This window comes from Bombina bombina, chromosome 5 (assembly GCF_027579735.1).
Source record: "Bombina bombina isolate aBomBom1 chromosome 5, aBomBom1.pri, whole genome shotgun sequence".
Lineage (NCBI taxonomy): Eukaryota > Metazoa > Chordata > Amphibia > Anura > Bombinatoridae > Bombina > Bombina bombina.
Window position 1 is genome coordinate 541,764,494 of NC_069503.1, and position 22,413 is coordinate 541,786,906.

The 22,413-nt window shown below is 38.5% G+C and overlaps 1 protein-coding gene across 1 annotated transcript in view; it reads left to right on the forward strand.

Annotated features, from left to right (window-relative positions):
- FYCO1 (FYVE and coiled-coil domain autophagy adaptor 1) overlaps positions 1–22,413 on the forward strand; it is a 439,711-nt gene that overhangs the window by 282,980 nt on the left and 134,318 nt on the right. Inside the window, exon 12 of the mRNA XM_053714489.1 lies at positions 15,455–15,604. Within this exon, the coding sequence (XP_053570464.1) occupies positions 15,455–15,604 (150 nt within the window). The remainder of the gene's footprint in view (positions 1–15,454; positions 15,605–22,413) is intronic.

Sequence of the window (22,413 nt, forward strand, 5' to 3'; positions counted from 1 at the left end):
CAGCTTCTTACAGGGTAGAACTGGTGACATGGGAAAAGCTGTGACTGATAAAAATTCTCAAATTAAGTAATGAAATTAATAAAATAAAGTAATAAGTAGCTATTGTATTTGTTATAATTTAGTAGGGGACACTAAAGTCAAAATGAAACTTTCTTGATTCAGATAGAACATGTTATTTTAAACAAATTTCCTAATTACTTCCAATATCAATTTGTGCTCAGTTTTTCATATGCACATTTTCTGAGGCCCAAGCTCTTACTGAGTATGTGCAAGAGTTCACAGTGTATACTTATGAGTCTGTAATTGGCTGATAGTTGTCACATGACATAGTGGCCATGGAAATGGAAACAATCTTTAAAAATTCTCAGAAAAAATATTGACTTATAATTTGAAATTCAGAGTAAATGCTATTGCATTGTCTTTTTATTGTGTATTTGTGTATTATGCATTTCTATTGTAGTTAATGGTCCTTTAACCCTAGGTAGGCTCATACGAGCTCATGAGCGCACACTTATATTTAGCACTCTATGAGAGCAGTATTTGTAATGTTTGTAGCAATGAGCCTACCTAAATTTACTCTTTAACAAAGAACACCAATAGAACAAAGCCAATTTGAATATAGAAACAAAATAGAAATTTGTTTAAAATTACATGCTCTGTCTGAACCATAAACATTTAATTTTGACTTCACTGTCCCTTTAAAGAGATCTTATTTTGATGGAAATAAGCAAGCAAATTCAAAACGAAACACGTAAGACTCAATATGATTCAGAGATTGCAAAATGTTTCGATAGGTGGACACATATGTGGTTTTCAAGCTAATTTAACCTACTTATATGAAAAATAAAAAAATATATATCTTTTGGTTTTCAGGAAATCCACAGACTTGGTGTGACATAAAAATGACATTGGTGTTGCATGTGTTTTTGACAGCAAAATATATACTGTGGAAATGTCTATTTCTAAAATATTTTTGCTGATAATTCAATTTATCACTAGTTAAATTTAAGCCACATGGCAACGGTTTTATATATATATATACATGCATATAGGGTATTTGGTGCACACTGCACACCCACTTATGCTTTTATATTAAAATTGGGATCTTAGTCACACAATATAGCCATATTCTGTTTCGCCAGTCACTAACTTACAAGGTGTTGACTGGTCCTAACACTACAATACTTTGCCTTTATCATACCTGCTTCTCTCTGTATAATATAATGAGACTCCCTGGCTTTATATACAACTCCAATACACTGTCAAGAGTATTCTTATATTCAAGAAATTCTTATATTCCTAAACTTTCTTCCCACCCTGCTCCACATTCCAAAGACACTCTCAATGCTGCAAATCTGTATCTCATCAAATGTTTTCTATCTTCCTGATACAGTTCTTCATCCTTTTTTAGAAAATGTGAGTTTAGTGTCCTAGAAGCTGGGAGATGCTCATTAAGGGTCTGATGATAAAAAAACTCACCGGCATGAAGAGACTCTTGCCAAATCTTTGAGGCTTTTTTGAGCGCAATGTAGTTGTCTCTCCTTCACACCCAGAACTCTGCATAGAGAGATAAACAACTCTCAAGAAAAAAATAGCCTTTTTAAATGTCTTTGAGGGACAATGCGGTACTGATGATATGTATTAGATCATCTCGCCAGACAGGAGAGGTTTGGATCATAAGACCTTAAAGGAGAAGGAGCTTGTTGATACTGGGATTTCTACCCCACTGAAGGTAGAAAACTTAAAATTAAATATCTTTAAAGGACATTAATCACTAAATACATTTTATAAACATATTACTGTGGTTATTCCTCGCTTCCCTCTAATCATAGGTACTGCCATATTAAAATCTAGCATTCACTGCATTCCAGTGCTGACATATTTGGTAACCTCAGTTCCAAAATGGTGGCACTCATAATTAGAGAGTGGTGCATGAAATGTATTTATGGTCAGATTACAAGTGGAGTTGTTGCGATAACTCCGCTAGAATTAAGATTTTTGCGCAAGTCTGATTGCACTGGTATTACAAGTTGAAAGTAAACTCTTTTTGCTCTAGCGGTAACCGGACTAGCGCAAAAATCTGAATTTAGAATATTGCGTGTGCTTTCACATATTCCATCATAGAATTTAATGAAGAAAAAAAAGTGGGGAAAAAAACACCTTACTCTCGTGCAAACACCATCACATATTCTCATTAGCGCTAACCCAACATGAAAATATGAATATTTCATATTCCAATGTTATTTATGTAACGGAATATGAATATGTTCTATTTATTCATAATTAAATATGTCTACTTATATCTGATGATTTTTTAAACAAATATATATATATATATATAAACATGTTTTTATCTACTTAACAGCAAAAGGCTCCAATGCACTTATATATGTCCATAATTATATACACATATAAATACATATGTACACATATATAGACATATATCTATACATACATATACATGTTTAGACATGTATCTGTATGTATCTCTATGTTAAAGCCCATTGGAGGCCCTTTTTTTTCTAACACCTGGGATCACATATCTTTAAACTCTTACAACTTTTGTGTGCAATATTTTTTTTAAATAATTTTTATTAGACAGTGTTAATATGAGTGTAACTGTACTTTGTAATGTATGTTTGAAGTGTTTTGTGCAACTTTTTATTTTCGCCAAACAGTTAACCATAACTCTGAAATTTCAGTAATGATTCTAGCGTAAATCACAATTGCGCTCACCCAATCTCATTTACTTTCAACTTGTAATACCAGCGGTAAGTATGAGAGTAAACCCTCGCAATATACCCCTTATCGCTATGGCACAAACGATTGTGCTCCACTTTTAATCTAGCCCTTAGTGTTTACTGTCCCTTTAAAGGGACATTATACACTAAATTTTTCTTTGCATAAATGTTTTGTAGATGATATATTTATATAGCCTATACAGGTTTTTTCTTTTGAAATGTATAGTTTCTCCAACATTGGTGTGTCCGGTCCACGGCGTCATCCTTACTTGTGGGATATTCTCTTCCCCAACAGGAAATGGCAAAGAGTCCCAGCAAAGCTGGTCACATGATCCCTCCTAGGCTCCGCCCACCCCAGTCATTCTCTTTGCCGTTGCACAGGCAACATCTCCACAGAGATGGTTAAGAGTTTTTTTGGTGTTTAAATGTAGTTTTTATTCTTCTATCATACAACATGACGACTGTTGCATATATCAATCATCAGGGGGGAACAAGGAGTTCCCTGGCGATGGAAGAAGTGACCAAAATAATTCAATGGGCGGAGGATCACTCCTGCCACTTGTCTGCGATCCACATCCCAGGAGTGGAAAATTGGGAAGCGGATTTTCTGAGTCGTCAGACATTCCATCCGGGGGAGTGGGAACTCCATCCGGAAATCTTTGCCCAAATAACGCAATTATGGGGCATTCCAGACATGGATCTGATGGCGTCTCGTCAGAACTTCAAGGTTCCTTGCTACGGGTCCAGATCCAGGGATCCCAAGGCGACTCTAGTAGATGCACTAGTAGCACCTTGGACCTTCAACCTAGCTTATGTATTCCCACCGTTTCCTCTCATTCCCAGGCTGGTAGCCAGGATCAATCAGGAGAGGGCTTCGGTGATCTTGATAGCTCCTGCGTGTCCACGCAGGACTTGGTATGCAGACCTGGTGAATATGTCATCGGCTCCACCATGGAAGCTACCTTTGAGACAGGACCTTCTTGTTCAAGGTCCATTCGAACATCCGAATCTGGTTTCCCTCCAGCTGACGGCTTGGAGATTGAACGCTTGATTTTATCAAAGCGTGGATTTTCAGATTCTGTAATAGATACTCTGATTCAGGCTAGAAAGCCTGTAACTAGAAAAATTTACCATAAAATATGGAAAAAATATATCTGTTGGTGTGAATCCAAAGGATTGCCATGGAACAAGATAAAGATTCCTAAGATTCTATCCTTTCTACAAGAAGGTTTGGAGAAAGGATTATCTGCAAGTTCTCTAAAGGGACAGATTTCTGCTTTATCTGTCTTACTACACAATTGACTGGCAGCTATGCCAGATGTTCAAGCATTTGTTCAGGCTCTGGTTAGGATCAAGCCTGTTTACAGACCTTTGACTCCTCCCTGGAGTTTAAATCTAGTTCTTTCAGTTCTTCAAGGGGTTCCGTTTGAACCCTTACATTCCGTAGATATTAAGTTACTATCTTGGAAAGTTTTGTTTTTGGTTGCAATCTCTTCTGCTAGAAGAGTTTCAGAGTTATCTGCTCTGCAGTGTTCTCCTCCTTATCTGGTGTTCCATGCAGATAAGGTGGTTTTGCGTACTAAGCCTGGTTTTCTTCCTAAAGTTGTTTCTAACAAAAATATTAACCAGGAGATAGTTGTACCTTCTTTGTGTCCGAATCCAGTTTCAAAGAAGGAGCGTTTGTTACACAATTTGGACGTTGTCCGTGCTCTAAAATTCTATTTAGAGGCTACTAAAGATTTCAGACAAACATCATCCTTGTTTGTTGTTTATTCAGGTAAAAGGAGAGGTCAAAAAGCGACTTCCACCTCTCTTTCCCTTTGGCTTAAAAACATTATCCGTTTGGCTTATGAGACTGCCGGACGGCAGCCTCCTGAACGAATCACAGCTCACTCCACTAGGGCTGTGGCTTCCACATGGGCCTTCAAGAACGAGGCTTCTGTTGATCAGATATGTAAGGCAGCGACTTGGTCTTCACTGCACACTTTTGCCAAATTTTACAAATTTGATACTTTTGCTTCTTCGGAGGCTATTTTTGGGAGAAAGGTTTTGCAAGCTGTGGTGCCTTCCGTTTAGGTGACCTGATTTGCTCCCTCCCTTCATCCGTGTCCTAAAGCTTTGGTATTGGTTCCCACAAGTAAGGATGACGCCGTGGACCGGACACACCAATGTTGGAGAAAACAGAATTTATGCTTACCTGATAAATTACTTTCTCCAACGGTGTGTCCGGTCCACGGCCCGCCCTGGTTTTTTTAATCAGGTCTGATGAATTATTTTCTCTAACTACAGTCACCACGGTATCATATGATTTCTCCTATATATATTTCCTCCTGTCCGTCGGTCGAATGACTGGGGTGGGCGGAGCCTAGGAGGGATCATGTGACCAGCTTTGCTGGGACTCTTTGCCATTTCCTGTTGGGGAAGAGAATATCCCACAAGTAAGGATGACGCCGTGGACCGGACACACCGTTGGAGAAAGTAATTTATCAGGTAAGCATAAATTCTGTTTTTGCTTATTTTTAAATAACATTGCACTGATTTTCAGACTCCTAACTAAGCCCCAAAGTTTTAGAAGAATACTGATATATACCAACTCCAGTTTGCTCCTGTTTGTTTAAAGAGTCTATTCATATGCAGAGGAAGAGGGAGGGGGGGAGGGTCTGCTTTTTTGCTATAGAACCACTTTCAGTGGGTGTTCCAGCTAACCTTTTCAACAGTGCTAAACTGGGAGCTTCTAAGTAAGTTTTTAAACGGTTTTATACTGGATTTTTAGATCAGTATCTGTGCATATTGTTCTTTATAGTAGTGTCTATTTCATGTAGTGAAATAAAAATTGGTGTATACTGTCCCTTCAATGGAAATAGTGGAATATAGCTCTTAAAACAGCTTTCCTGTTGTTCTGGCTAACTGTCCATACATAAAACTACTTCTAATATTATCATTGTATTTACAGACATGAAATAAATTGTGCTAATAGGTCAATAGATATGCAACTTATTTGAAAGTAAAATGATGCAGAATTGTGTATATGATTGGCTCGCCCATGTGCATTGCTTTTTCTTCAACAAAGGATATCTAAAGAATGAAGCAAATTAAATAATAGAAGTATATCGGAATGCTGTTTAAAATTGTATTTTCTACCTGACTCATGAAATAAATATTTTGGGTTTAGTGTCCCTTTAATGTTAATTTGCCAGTTATCTCTCAACATATGTCCATTTTTCAGCAAATAATGTAGTCCCTAAAATGATAAATTTAGTATCAGTTGAGTTCTCATATTAAGATTAAAAGAAATAATTTAGTTAAAGCTGTGCAGCTTTGTTAAACTGAGGTTTCAGGGTTTCTTAGAAATCAAAAATGCTGTAGTAGACTTAGTGGTCCTTTAAAGCTTTTGAAGTGGGTGTTACTTTAACATGGTGAATGTGTTTGCAGTACTGAGTGAAGAAATATTATTTACAGCATTTAAAGGGACAATATAGTCCAAATTAAAGATTTTAAAGTCAGATAATTTAAAAAGAAACAATTTTCCAAAATACTCCTAAAACCAAAAAGTGCTCATTCTATTTGTATTCAAACTTTCTGATCCTCAAACTCCTACTGAGCATGTGCAAAAGTGCCAAATATAAACCTATATGTACGTTGTGATTGTCTGATTGCTGTCACATGATACAAGGCAGGGGCAGTACTACCATTGATGCGGCAGGTGCGGTGGCACAAAGACCCAAGTGCTGGGGAGTTCCCATAGCAGCCAGTCTATACATAGCTGGGAGCAGAATGTGTACAATCCTAATGCAGTGGAGTCTTTTATATGCAGGTTGCTGGGCCATCTATCTATTCTGACAATCATTGTACAGAGCAGCTGGTATATTATTTATATTGCTTACTTCTGAGTTACCTTTGTGGGGCCCTCTGTTGAGTAGGTCTGTATCAGTACAGGGGGAGGAAAAAATAATTAACTTTGAAATTTGACATAAAATATTCTTCTGCTCATTTCAAATTCAATTGTATTGTGTATTTGTTAATTATTACAGTATACTGTATTTAAGTTTAGAAAATCTTCACTCAAGAGCTCAAATGCCAAATTTTATAGTCTCTCTCTTCTTTGTTTAATCCCCTTGGAAAAGTTGAAGGGTGATAAAAATCAAATTTAAAAAATGAATAGAATGATGATTACACTTAAAGGGACAGTCTATACCAGAATATTTATTGTTTTAAAAAATAGATAATCCCTTTATTACCCATTCCCCAGTTTTGCATAACCAACACTGTTATAATAATACAGGTTTTACCCCTGTGATTACCTTGTATCTAAGCCTCTGCAAACTGCCCCCTTATTTCAGTTCTTTTGACAGACTTGCATTTTAACCAATCAGTGCTTACTACTAGGTAACTTCACGTGCGTGAGCTCAATGTTATCTATATGAAACACATGAACTAACGCCATCTAGTGGTAAAAAACTGTCAAAATGCATTCAGGTTAGAGGCGGCGTTCAAGGTCTAAGAAATCAGTATATGAGCCTACCTAGGTTTAGCTTTCAACTAAGAATACCAAGAGAACAAAGCATTATTGGTGATAAAAGTAAATTGGAGGGGAAACTTCCAGACGGCAGCCATTACTGGTCACAGCTTTGCTTGCTGCTCTAACTTTGCTGATTTTGCTAAAATCTTTTCAGAGAGAAACCATCCTAGACTGATCGATATATATTTTGGACAAGCTGAAGAATCTCTATCTGATGATCCTTAAATTATAGTGATTGAAACTAGCATCAAGGCGCCGGAGCTATTTTGAGACAGAGGCCTCATAACCAACCCCCCGGCAGAGTACATTCGTGTCTCTGCCATATCACAACGCTAAGGGAGCATTGTACATCTCTGATCCCATGAAACATACTGATTTTGTAATGCAGAAACAACACAATGGAGGATACTTATGCTGAGGACCCTTATGATCGAGTTTGAAAATGTGGAAGGATTGACAGCTTGCTGGAGATTATTATGTCTACAGACACTCGGAAAGGCGATGTGACAAAGGAGACAGAAGATGAGATACCGTCTCTGATGCAGTTCGGCTCAGCAAGTCAGTTGTGTGGCCCTGGGACTCCTTCCGAGTCCTTGTAAGCTCCATAAAATTGCTTGCTCTAAGGGATGCGGCCGGCCATCCGGACCAGGCTATAAGCAAATTACACAGCCGGAGCGGGACCTATTCACTGTACTCACTATACTGGGCAATTGCTGCATTACGAGATAGCGAGGATTCGATGAAGACCTCAACTGGCCAGTCTGCTTGCGAGAGACTGACTGGGAAAGCTATTAATAACTTCGCCGGAACTTTGAAACCACATGATAGTTTTTTCCCCCACACATTGCCAAAAGTAATTTGCTGTATCGGTTAATGACTGTGTTTCAATACCCTGACAGGATACCTAGTCATTTTTTATTGTTCTGTTAGCTGCGACACTGCATTACATTTATTGATAACTATTTTTCTTCCATCTCGTTATGATGGTTAGTAATAGACCTGAAGATCGGGGTGTCTATAAAGTTTTACATACCTTTTTGTTATCAATATATTAGAGTGTCATATCTTTATGAGTGTATAAGATAAATAGATTATATATGTCACCTATATAGATTGTATATATTGTTTCTTTCTAAGTTATACCCTACATTAATAAAGGAATTATCTTGTTTTGTGATGTTAAGCCTTTCTTGCCTTATGAACCACATGACAATACTGCCTTATGGCGAGTGCTAAGCACATAGTAATAGTTTCTCCAGTAGCACTGTCAATCAACCATTATTACCATGGGTCCAAGAGTGATCCCTCCTTGTTTGATGTCCCCTGAAATCCCCTTTAATCGTAAAGATACCATTTTAGTCCATGAGAGGCCCTTATTATTATTATTTTTTTTTTTTTGGGGGGGGAGTTTAATTTCTTATCTAATCATAATAAATGGGGATATATAGTCTACTTACTTTAGCAACCTGCTATATCAATATCTGTTAGTTAGATATAGTTCTGCACCTTCAGTTACGTTAATTACAATATAATGGGTCCAAAAGTGGCCCTATTGATATGTTCCCCAATCACCACCACTTCCTCTGCAATCTTAGTTTGTGGTCCACAGGTGTTTTACTCCCAATTATTTATATATTTTAGGAGATTCATAGATACTTGTGATTAATATGTGTGTTGCATACTTTGAAATGAGGTTTCTAGGTTCCAACAGTTTTTTTTAGTTCTACTTATCGTTGACCTTAGACAGTCTGCATAAGATATGTTTGGACACTGCCTATCTACTTTGCTTGTAAGGCTCTTTATTTTACAACCGTCCAACATAGTGGGACTCAAACAATGTATGGCTTTAAAGGGACAATATACACCAATTTTCATATAACTGCATGTAATAGACACTACTATAAAGAATAATATGTGCAGATACTGATATAAAAATCCAGTATAAAACCGTTTTAAAACTTACTTAGAAGCTTCCAATTTAGCTCTGTTTAAAAGGTTACTGGAACACCGACTGCAAGTGGGAAATATCAGACACTCCCCCCTCCCTCTTCTTTTGCATATGAAAAGACCCTTTACACAAACAGAAACGAGCTGTAGTAGGTATACGTCGGTATTCTCCTAAAACTTTGGGGCTTGGTTAGGAGTCTGAAAATCAGAGCAATGTTATTTTAAAATAAGCAAACTTTATGCTCTATATAAATGGATCCCATCTACATAACATATAAGCAAAGAAAAATCTAATGTATAATGTCCCTTTAAGATTAAAAAAAAAAGGAGGTTCACCATCTAAGACCGAAGAAGAAGGTATGTAGTTCAATGGGAAAGCGATCTACTTAAATATCTGTATATGTGAGCAAGTGTATCTATATGTATATACTAACGTTCCCATATTTTGCCATATAATCCTACAATGTATATCTACTTTTTATATTGGTTTTATGGGGCCGATTTATCAAATGTCGGGCGGACATGATTCGCAAAGATGTTTATGTGAAAATATGAAATGTAGTACTCTATATTTAAAATTTGCTTTTATATACCTTTAAATCTGGGGCGCGATCCGATAAAGATCGTAGTTTGCGGCGCAAGCGAGGTAACCCCCGCCGCCCACAGTTTCACCTCGCAACTCGAGCTATCCTATATACGACGCTGTCAGAGGCTAAAGTGCCGTAAGTCTGACAAACCAGCGATGTCCAGAAATCTGCGTAAGTACAAATTTCTGGAGTCGCCAGTGACTTACGGCACTTTAGAAACTGCCGGCGCCTACAAAACCTGACTAAGTTATAAAATCACCCGCACTGTCTAACACGCCTCCCTAACATAGCCCGACACGTCTAACCCGTTATCCGTTATCCCCCCTCACTCTCCTAACAATAAAAAATGTATTAACCCCTAAACCGTCGCACCCGGACCCCGCCGCCACCTAATAAAGTTATTAACCCCTAAACCGCCGCTCCCGGACCCCGCCGCCAGCTATATTAAATCTATAACCCCCTAATGTGAGCCCCTACCCCGCCGCCATCTATTTTAAAAATATTAACCTCTAATTTAATCCCCCTACACCGCCGCCGCCTATTTTAAATTAATTAACCCCTAATCTAATCCCTCTATACCGCCGCCGCCTATATTAAATTAATTAACCCCTAAAATACTAAACTATCCCTACCACTAAACCTAAGTCTAACCCTACAAATAGCCCTGAAAAGGGCTTTTTGCGTGACATTACCCCAAAGTAACAGCTCTATTGCCAGCCCTTAAAAGGGCTTTTTGCGGGGCATGCCCCAAAGAAAACAGCTCTTTTACCAGCCCTTAAAAGGACTTTTGGTGGGGCTTTGTCACAAAGTAAACAGCTCTTTTGCATCTAAGATAAATCCCCCTACACCGCCGCCACCTATAATAAATGTATTAACCCCTAATCTAATCCCCCTACACCACCGCCACCTATATTAAACACATTCACCCCTAATCTAATCCCCCTACACTGCCGCCAGCTATATTAACTAGATTAACCCTAATTATATTAGGGTTAATATAGTTAATATAGTTAGTATATTATATATATTAACTATATTAACCCTAATTATATTAGGGTTAATATAGTTAATATCGTTATTATATTATATATATATATATTAAGTATAATAACCCTATCTAACTCTAACATCCCTAACTAAATTCTTATTAAAATAAATCTAATTAATATTATTAATTAAACTATTCCTATTTAAATCTAAATACTTACCTATAAAATAAACCCTAAGATAGCTACAATGTAATTAATAATTACATTGTAGCTATTTTAGGGTTTATATTTATTTTACAGGTAACTTGGTATTTATTTTAACTATGTACAATAGCTATTAAATAGTTAATAACTATTTAATAGCTACCTAGTTAAAATAATTACCAATGTACCTGTAAAATAAATCCTAACCTAAGTTACAAATACACCTACACTATCAATAAATTAAATAAACTACAAACATCTAAACTAAAATACAATTAAATAAACTAAACTAAATTACCAAAACAAACACTAAATTACAAAAAATAAAAAAATAATTACAAGATTTTTAAGCTAATTACACCTATTCTAAGCCCCCTAATAAAATAATAAAGCCCCCCCAAAATAAAAAAATTTCCCTACCCTATTCTAAATTTAAAAAGTTAACAGCTCTTTTGCCTTACCAGCCCTTAAAAGGGCCTTTTGCGGGGCATGCCCCAAATAAAACAGCTCTTTTGCCTGTAAAAAAAAACACAATACCACCCCCCAACATTACAACCCACCACCCACATACCCCTATTCTAAACCCACCCAAACCCCCCTTAAAAAAAACCTTACACTACCCCCCTGAAGATCTCCCTACCTTGTCTTCACCCAGCCGGGTTGAACTCTTCATCCGATCCGGGCGATGTCCAATCAAGCGGCAGTGAAGTCTTCTTCCATCCAGGCGATGTCTTCAATCAAGTGGCAGTGAAGTCTTCTTCCATCCGGGCGATGTCTTCTTCCATCCGGCTATGTCTTCAAGCAAGCGGCAGAGAGTCTTCTTCCATCGGCGATGTCTTCAAGCAAACCAATCAGCCAATCGGATTGAACTTGAATCTGATTGGCTGATTCAATCAGCTAATCAGATTTTTCTACCTTAATTCCGACTGGCTGATAGAATCCTATCAGCCAATCGGAATTCGACGGACGCCATCTTGGATGACATCATTTAAAGAAACCTCATTCGTCGGGAAGTCGTCGTGCCGGATGGATGCTCCGCGGCGGAGGAGCGAAGAAAGAAGATTGAAGATGCCACTTTGCTTGAAGACATCGCCGATGGAAGAAGACTCTCTGCCGCTTGCTTGAAGACATCGCCGGATGGAAGAAGACATCGCCCGGATGGAAGAAGACTTCACTGCCACTTGATTGAAGACATCGCCCGGATGGAAGAAGACTTCACTGCCGCTTGATTGGACATCGCCCGGATCGGATGAAGAGTTCGACCCGGCTGGGTGAAGACAAGGTAGGGAGATCTTCAGGGGGGTAGTGTAAGGTTTTTTTAAGGGGGGTTTGGGTGGTGGGTTGTAATGTGGGGGGGTGGTATTGTGTTTTTTTTTACAGGCAAAAGAGCTGTTTTATTTGGGGCATGCCCCGCAAAAGGCCCTTTTAAGGGCTGGTAAGGCAAAAGAGCTGTTAACTTTTTTAATTTAGAATAGGGTAGGGAATGTTTTTTATTTTGGGGGGCTTTATTATTTTATTAGGGGGCTTAGAATAGGTGTAATTAGCTTAAAAATCTTGTAATTATTTTTTTATTTTTTTTAATTTAGTGTTTGTTTTTTTTGGTAATTTAGTTTAGTTTATTTAATTGTATTTTAGTTTAGATGTTTGTAGTTTATTTAATTTATTGATAGTGTAGGTGTATTTGTAACTTAGGTTAGGATTTATTTTACAGGTACATTGGTAATTATTTTAACTAGGTAGCTATTAAATAGTTATTAACTATTTAATAGCTATTGTACCTAGTTAAAATAAATACCAAGTTACCTGTAAAATAAATATAAACCCTAAAATAGCTACAATGTAATTATTAATTATATTGTAGCTATCTTAGGGTTTATTTTATAGGTAAGTATTTAGATTTAAATAGGAATAGTTTAATTAATAATATTAATATTAATTAGATTTATTTTAATAAGAATCTAGTTAGGGATGTTAGAGTTAGATAGGGTTATTATACTTAATATATATATAATATAATAACGATATTAACTGTATTAACCCTAATATAATTAGGGTTAATATAGTTAATATATATAAATATACTAACTATATTAACTATATTAACCCTAATATAATTAAGGTTAATATAGTTAATATAGCTGGCGGCGGTGTAGGGGGATTAGATTAGGGGTTAATCTAGTTAATATAGCTGGCGGCGGGGTCCGGGAGCGGCGGTTTAGGGGTTAATAACTTTATTAGGTGGCGGCGGGGTCCGGGAGCGGCGCTTTAGGGGTTAATAACTTTATTAGGGATTGCGGCGGGGGATCGCGGTTGACAGGTAGATAGACATTGCGCATGCGTTAGGTGTTAGGTTTTATTTAGCAGATCGCGGTTGACAGGTAGATAGACATTGCGCATGGTTAGGTGTTAGGTTTTATTTAGCAGATCGCGGTTAACAGGTAGATAGACATTGCGCATACGTTAGGTGTTAGGTTTATTTTGCAGCTAGTTTAGGGAGTTACGGGGCTCCAATAGACAGCGTAAGGCTTACTACGGCTGCATTTTGTGGCTAGGTGAAAATGGAGTAAGATTTCTCCATTTTCGCCACGTAAGTCCTTACGCTGTATATTGGATACCAAACTGCGCTGGTTTGGTATACCTGTCTATGGCCCAAAAAACTCTGGGCGACGGCAGAAATATACGGGCGTAACTTCTAGGTTACGCCGTATATAGGATACCAAACCAGCGCAAATTTCAGCGTTGCCGGCTTTTGCGGGCGACGCTGCATATCGGATCGGGCCCCTGGCGTTTCAAGGGAAACTTGAGGACTGGAGTTGAGGAACATGGGTACAGATAATTTTTCATTATGGAAAGCTTGTGGACATTGCAAAATACAATATATAAAATGAGACTACTGCTCGTCGTAATTCATTGTACTTTCATAGCTATACTAACACAGATTTTTTTTAATATTATAATAAATTAATTTCTTTCATGGTGGTAAGAGTCCATTAGCCAATACTCCTGGCTCATTCTAGTGGCCAGGAGGTGAATCCCAGGAGTAATGGCACATGTACTCTCACCACCTATTGAAAGAAATATATAATTAATACAGCATTTTGAAAATTTGGTATGATTGAAGTTTTGTTTTGAAAATAGGAAAGCTACAGCTCTTTAGCAATGTGTCATACAATTAAATTAGCTGCTCTTCTAAATTCCCCATGCTAAGTCAAAAAAGATCATAGCCTTGGATAAAATTAACAATATGTCAAGTTAATGTGTCAAGTTTAAAGAACCATTTTTGACTGTCGACCCTGGTCTACTCTGTATATAACCCCACAAAGGGGTTAAACACACAGTGGATGTTCTGCTCGGGACCCGTGGTGCACTTCTGGTCCCGTGCTGAACCCACCGCTGATTCAGTCAGCAGCTGTTATGCCGCTCTGGTTCTGGCTACCGCTCCCTTAAGTTGTCATGGCCGTTGCCATGGATGCGGCGGTTGCTTCTGGCGCACGCCGATGACGTCATCGCTGCACGCCAGGTCTCTCTGATGCCGCCGAGTGCCCTCCATGGCACAAATTTACGCCTATGTAAGTACCTCTGTTGCCTGCATTCCTTTCCCAAGTATAGGATTTACTCTGTGTTTTCCTGATTGCTTATTTACTGCTGATACTTTGCCTAATTGTTGCTGAACTCTGCTTGCCTCTGACTACTCTCTTGCTTAACCCCTGAACTGCTGTTACCTTGGATTGTCTAATTGTTGCTGGACTCTGCTTGCCTCTGACTACTCTCTTGCTCAACCCCTGAACTGCTGTTACCTTAGATTGCCTAATTGTTGCTGAGCTCTGCTTGCCTCTGACTACTCTCTTGCTTAACCCCTGAACTGCTGTTACCTTGGATTGTCTAATTGTTTCTGGATTCTGCTTGCCTCTGACTACTCTCTAGTTTAACCCCTGAACTGCTGGTACCTTGGATTGTCTAATTGTTGCTGGACTCTGCTTGCCTCTGACTACTCTCCTGTTTAACCCCTGAACTGGTGATACCTTGGATAGACTTCCTGTTGCTGGACTCTGCTTATCTCTGACCATTCTATGCCTTACCCCTTTACCGTGAAGGACTGCCCTGTCTACTGAGAGTACTGCTTACCTCATTTCTTAACTCTCACTTTGTTCTGGGATATTTCCTTATCCTTCCACTTGACGCTGGGATAAGAAGACTACTGGCCAAGTTTGGTCTGATAGGGAAATATCCCACGAGCATTACAGCAGCGCTAGTTGTACATCTGAGTCGATCAACCCTTTTGTGGGGTTAAATACACAGTAAACCAGGGTCAATAGTCAGTAAAGTACATGCTCTAAAGGATTGTATCAATTTCACTTCTTTCTTTACACTTTAAAAAAGTCAAATACTCTAAAACAAGAGTTGTTCTCATAATATTTAACGTGTTTTATCTACTATGAATAATAATGTTGATTTTTTTTTACCCAGAGATAAAGATGCACTTTGGCAGAAATCTGATGCGCTAGAATTTGAGCAGAAAATCCGTGCATCAGAGCGGTGGATAAGAGACACAGAGGTGAATCAGTGCCTGGACTGCAGAAAACAGTTTAACTGGATGCTTCGTCGTCATCATTGCCGGTCAGTCATGATTTTAGAAGAATATTTTAGCCTGTTTTACCAATACCATGCTATTTCAATCTCCTCCAAACCTTTAACATTGTTGTGCAGCTTTATTCTCTACACCAGTGCTTTCCAAACTGTGTGTCGTGACACATTAGTGTGTCAGCGGCAGTGTGTAGGTGTGTCCCTGCATTAGAACCATTTTTTCTTATTAAAATTTTTTTTGGTTTTCCGACTTTCCGCCCGCCTGCCCTGCTCTTGATATATGAATAGGAAGTGGAAGCTTAAAAATGAATGAGGATGAAATGCGAGTGTCTTTTTCTAATAGTCCACCAAATATTTAGAAACTGTGTTCATCCCATCAACCTCAGACATCCCATTAACATAGTAAGTAGCTATTGGTGTAATTAAACTTTTTCTTAATTCTTGCACTTACTTACATACTGTTACTTGTAAATACATTTCATTATTATATCATTTATGTATGTGTCTGTGTCTCTTAAAACAAGTTAGTTTAACCTCCTGTTTGCTAGTAAAACTCAATTTCTGTGTCGCAAAATGATGTAGGTCTAAAAAGTGTGTCACCAACATGATAAGTTTGGAAAGCTCTGCTCTACACCCTGGTGGCCAATACCTATTTGCATTTTTGGTGCCTGTGCCCTTTAGCTAATCTAGACCAGAATCCTACCTGGCTACAACACAAACCCCTCCCTCTTTTCTTGATCTCCCAGGTATGAGTTTCTTTATGCTCAAGCAATATATATATATTAATGGCTAATCATCCACCTTCTGAAGAAGCCTGTTTATGCCCTCTACCTATTGTTCTACCTTGCTTCCACTAAGAAATCAAACTTGTGTATTATGCATGATAACCTTTTTATTCCTGGGTACCATGACACCCCTGACCATACCAGCATGTATGCTACCTACTACACAAAAGAAGCAGGTGTAAACTTTCCATATTATGGTATTCTTTTCTTTCATATAGGTGGTGAGAGTCCACAATCTTTTACACCTGGAAATTACTCTTCCTGACCACTACGAGGAGGGAACAATTTCCCAACTCCAAAAGCCCTATAAAACCCCTTCTACCTCTACGGTACCCCAGTCTTGTCTTAGCCTCACCTGGAGGTGGGTGAAGAATGAAGGTGCTTCAGATGTTTCTATGAGAGGGGTCTTAGAATGAATTGAGGCCAAATTTTCATCTCAAAGTGCACCTTGTTTGACAGAAGGATGTACTATTTGAGTATTTGGTAGTGACATTATTACAACCGTGAGGGGTTAGTAACAAGCCAGCCATGGGGTTGCAGGGACATGTTTTTTGCCTCCCCTTGTTGGGAAGTAGATATACTCGTACTTCATTTCCTCTTCTGTATGTTACAGCACTGGTTTTGTCTTTCTACTGGATTATATGCTGTTTCCAGTAATTAGGTGAATATGATTAAGTACAATTTTGTGTTATTATAAATGGCATTCATATAAGCCTATTAGGCTATAAGGTATTCATCCTTATACTATGTAGCCTCGGGACTGCTTTATTTATGTATTTATTTTGTATGGCTCCTTTAAATTTTTAAAATTACTATTCCCCCATAAGGGCCAGATTACAAGTGGAGTGCTAAATATTAGCGCTCCACTGAGTAATACCAGTGCACGCTAATGTGCACTGGTATTACAAGTTAAGCGCAATGTGGATGCGAGCTCGCGTTCACATGACTAGGAAGCATTGCACTCACAAGAGAGCGCTTCAATAGGCTCCAATGGGAGACTCGTTCTGGTGCCATCTTGGACAGTGATCATGACAGATGCAAGTCTTTCAGGTTGGGGTCTCTGAGAACACATGGAGTTTGGTCTCCTTGGGAGGCGAGGTTACCTATAAATATTTTCAGGGCTTTTTAGAGCTGGCCCCTATTGAAAGAAGAGTCTCATGTATGTTTTCATATAGAAAATGTTACCGCAGTCGCATATATCAATCATCAGGGGGGAACTCACAGTTCCCTAGCTATGAGGGAAGTGTCTTGCATTAGTTCCTGGGCAGAAATTAATTTTTGTCTAACTTCTGCAATTCATAATCCAGGGGGTGAACAATTGGGAAGCAGATTTTCTTAGTCGTCAAACCCTACATTCATGGGAGTAGTCTCTTCATCTGGATGTTTTCAGTCAGATTGTGTATCTTTGGGGTCTCTCAGAGATAGATCTGAATAAAAAACTTCCTAGGTACTTCACAAGGTCAAGGTATCCTTAGGTGGAGTTTCTGGATGCTCTAGTGGCTCTTGGTTCTTTCAACTTGCTTATGTGTTTCCTTCTCTTGTTCTTCTTCTAAGAGTGATTGCCAGAATCAGGCAGGAAACAGTATTAGTGATACTGATTGCTCCTTATTGGTCTTGCAGGATTGTGGATCTGGTTAAGATGTCCAGTTGCCCTCCTTGGTCACTTCCTCTATGAAAGAATATTTTGTCCCAATGTCCATTCTTTCATCAAGATCTAAAATATCTAATCTTGATGGCATGGTAAACTGTTTTCGCTTGCACCCTAACTCAATGAGCGCTAAAAGCCGAACTTAGAATATTGCATGCGCGTTCATGTATTCCCCCATAGAAGTCAATGGAGAAAAAAATGGAGAAAAAAAACAACACCCCACTCTCACACAAACCCGAATACATTCTCATGTGCGCTAACCGGACATGAAAATATGAATATTTCACATTCCAATGTTTTGCAAATAACAGAAAAATGTTCCATTTATTCATAAATAAATATTTCCACATATATCTGATGGTATTTTGGAACACTATATATCTATACCTATATATATATATATATATATATATTAGGGCTGAGCGATATACCGAGAATGCGGTTTTAAACCGCGATTTAAAACCGCCACGATTTAAAAACCGCAAGAGTATGCAATTTTTTAGCCCTGCCCCTTATGACGTATTATGCCAAACGAAGCTGATCAAAAGCTTGGAAGCGGCCAGAGGGGAAGCAATTTTGCATTTATATAACAAGTTAGTGTTTTTAATTTGACAGACCCACAGTGTCAGATATTAAACATGTAAATGTGGGGGGCGGGTCCTAGCAGCCGCCGGGTCTAGACGCATAAGATAGGAGCTCTAGGCCTTATTTTATCAGCATACTAAATATTTACTTACTACCTAACAAACAATTCGTTTTCTTTGTAAAATTGGAAGTATGAAGCGATGCTGAATTGAACTATATTAGCTGCGAGGAGACTTCAGCGATATAATTACTTTATTGGATGTCTACAGCGATCTGGTGGATGCCCTCTACCATCAGCGTATCCCCCCCCATCTGCGGGGTGAAGCAGACTCTTCATAAAACTAATGAGAGAGGGCACAAATACAAGCCAGCATGGATGATACTCCTTATAATGAAATCCAAGCACTTTTACACGCTTTCGCCCTGAAAATGGACAGCAATCATACTCAACTATTGTATGAAATGAAAACTACTCCTCATATGCCGGCGCTCATGGATTTACAAATGGCGGTTGTGCCGGAACACGACAAGCAACTTGATAATGTTCAACCTCCACTCGACATATCTGTGTTACCATCAATTGCCTCTCAAGAGCTGCCTGACACAGATCCACCGGAGACAAATACCCTATACCTGAGAAAGGGAGGTTTGGGCACGACATCCGTCTTCGACCCGTTATGGACGCAATCTTTTACACGGGCCGAAGTTCCAATACACTCGACGAGCCTAATTAGTCAATCCAGCGACCCAGCGATGATATGGGATTTAGACTTCCTTGAGGATCCCTCACCAACAAGACCAGAAACGCCCCTGAACACTTACCTTGACCGGTTGGCATCACATCAGGCGGATCAAATGTATATGGAAGGGCCTCTCCGTCTGCACTCTCTTAGGCTCAGATGGCCTACCACTGTGATCTCCTCCTGGAAATCATTTCCTCCAGATCCTACAGACCGCATCGTAGCTGATAAAGACCTATCCCTTATAGGCTGGACATTGGAGCTATATGAACTGGCAAGCGTTCGCAGATTACTTACCTTATGTGGCATAGGCTGATGAGAGGACGCAATGCTTCTTCTGTCTATTTTCCCTAAGGCAGATGAAAACACTCACAAGTGTCTCACAAGTACAACTCATAGTTATCTAGAATTAACTGCATCTAACACCATTTGTTTTTGAGGCCTTTATTATTTCCTTTTATATACACACTATGCACCAGCTAGCTTAAGCCTTTAGTATCCTATAGCTAATTTTTATGTAAATTACCCTGGATCTGAATTGCTGCTTCAGATTTTAAATATGGTGAATACAAGGGTTAGATGATTTGCCCTATCTACAGTATAATGATGTTGCTAAAAGGATAGCATCTACAGTACTTGTATTTTCATTTATGACATCTGTATCTTAAAGGAGAATTAGATAGGCCTGTATGGTACTGGTTTTCTTTATTTCTATGTATGTACTCCTAATAAGTAGTAGGCTCCCTTGGTATATAGCAATACCAGATGTAGATCCAATTCATAGTACATTTTCTCTTGCATATGGCTGTCTCACTGAAAAATGGGTGATAATTCCTACTCTATTCCATAACCAAACTTATTTAAAAATGCTATAATTGAACACTCCAGTATATGTAGTAGGGCTCCCAGCTACCTACAGTCATTAAGCATCTGACCTTTTCTCCAGCACATACCCTATTCACTTATGGGGCTGAAAATAGCCCTCGCTTTACCAGGAAATATTTTTACAATTTAATAATTTTGCACTGCTAGCTGTCTAAATCTGATCCTAACTATTAACAATTACAGGAAGTGCTCTTTCATGCCTAATATTGAGCTATGCTATTCCAAGTTTACCTTATAGCCCCTAATGTACTCCCCATCTTCAAGGGCCTTACATTACTATACACAAAATTAATTAATTTGTCTATTACTATAACATCTTGGGCAAATGTAGTTTTTTAAATATAAACTAAGAGCTAGGGGTAAATTTCCATAACACTTTCTCATCTATTGTGTCTCAGTTCTATTCTCGCGGTGGTTGTAGAACAAACTACATTCTTCTTTATTACCACACAACATATGGATAGCCATCTAAGATCAATATTCAGCTTGCTTACCACCTCAATATGAACCCCTTCCCACCACCCCCCACATAAGCTCTCACAGACCTAAGTATTGTGGTTTACGTAACTTTACAAACGCCCTTTAGAGACCTATACATTATGTTGCTTAACTATATGTCATAACCTGACACCATGTCAGAAGCCTCCGCTTCCCCCTCTCTCATGGTTTTTCCCCTCCCTCCATATTCCAAGCGGTGCTTACCCGCTGTGTCCCACCAATTTCTCTACAGCCCAAAAGTGGCTGTCCTTTTGACTATCATTTATGATTTGGTTAACTCATTTAATATGGCCCATGAGTGGCCGGCTAATTAGTCTGTCAATTAAACTATAAATATTGAAAAATAGAGGTTCGAGAAGCCTTGATACTATTACCCATTGTTGTATCTATCCATTACTTAACAGTTGTTTCTGTACATTGTTATGTATAACTTTGATCTTATAAGGCATTTAATGTTTGATGCTTATATTGTATAACCTCAATAAAAAAACTTTATAAAAAAAACAAACAAACATGTAAATGTGTTAGTGTTTTTGTGTGATCACACTTAAGATTTACACTTTTTTTTTACCCCTCCATAATGTGACTTGGTGAAAATACCTCAAACAGTGTCACAGTGGGACAAACCAATCCCAAATATGTATTGGCTTGATGATAAAATTAGTATAGTTTAATAAGACCAAGCTATGTAGCTAAGCAAACTAGAATTACATTTAACTGCTGAATTATTTGTGTGATGTCCCTTTCTCTAATAGTAATAACACCTCAAGCTCAGTTACTCTCTCGTCTCAACCCTAAACGTCACGGTCAGACAGCATCACTACTTATAAGAGTATGCGTGACCCGTCAAATGTCAATCAACTAATATGGGCGTGTTTAGATAAGATCTGTCACTCATTGAACATAGGAGGCGTTGCTTTAAGGTAATAGCTTAAGGTTGTTGAGAAGTCTACCGCGTTGTGATGTCATACTACTCCAACGCCTTCAAAGTAATGGCACAACAGCCACGCCCACGTTCACCTTAGCTTTTTAAACCGGGCCCGCCCCCTCCGGCTTCCTGCTAGCAAGATGGCGGCGGAGAGCAGAACATTGTTGTACACTGTGTGCAAGTGGAGTTCTTTCTCCTCCAGTTATTTACCCGAGGGATTACCAGACTGCGTGTGCCGCGGGGTCTGTGGGTGTAGCCTGTGTATCTGATGTCACCTTGTTATACCGCTGGATGCATAAGAAAACCTGTATTACCCCAGTATAGCGGTATTTGCGTGTATGTTTAGGGACAGACATGCAGAAATACGTACTCTGACATAGCTTACCTCTGCATAACACCCAGTTGCTTGTGTAAGCGACCAGAGGGGAAGCAAGGGAGTGCGACTTGTATTAGGTGTTGGGGCCGGTCTTGTACACATCTGGTAGTGAGTTTACCCACCAGCTGTACGTGAAAAATCACGATTAAATCACAATTGCGTTGTTTTTTCTTTTTTTCTTTTTTTAAATCGCAATTTATTTTTTTTTCCCATATCCCCCAGCCCTAATATATACAGTATATACAGTATATATATATATATATATATATATATACACACATATACAGTATATATATATATGTATATACACAGTATATACACAGTATATACAGTGTATATATATATATATATATATATATATATATATACACACACACACAGTATATACAGTATATAT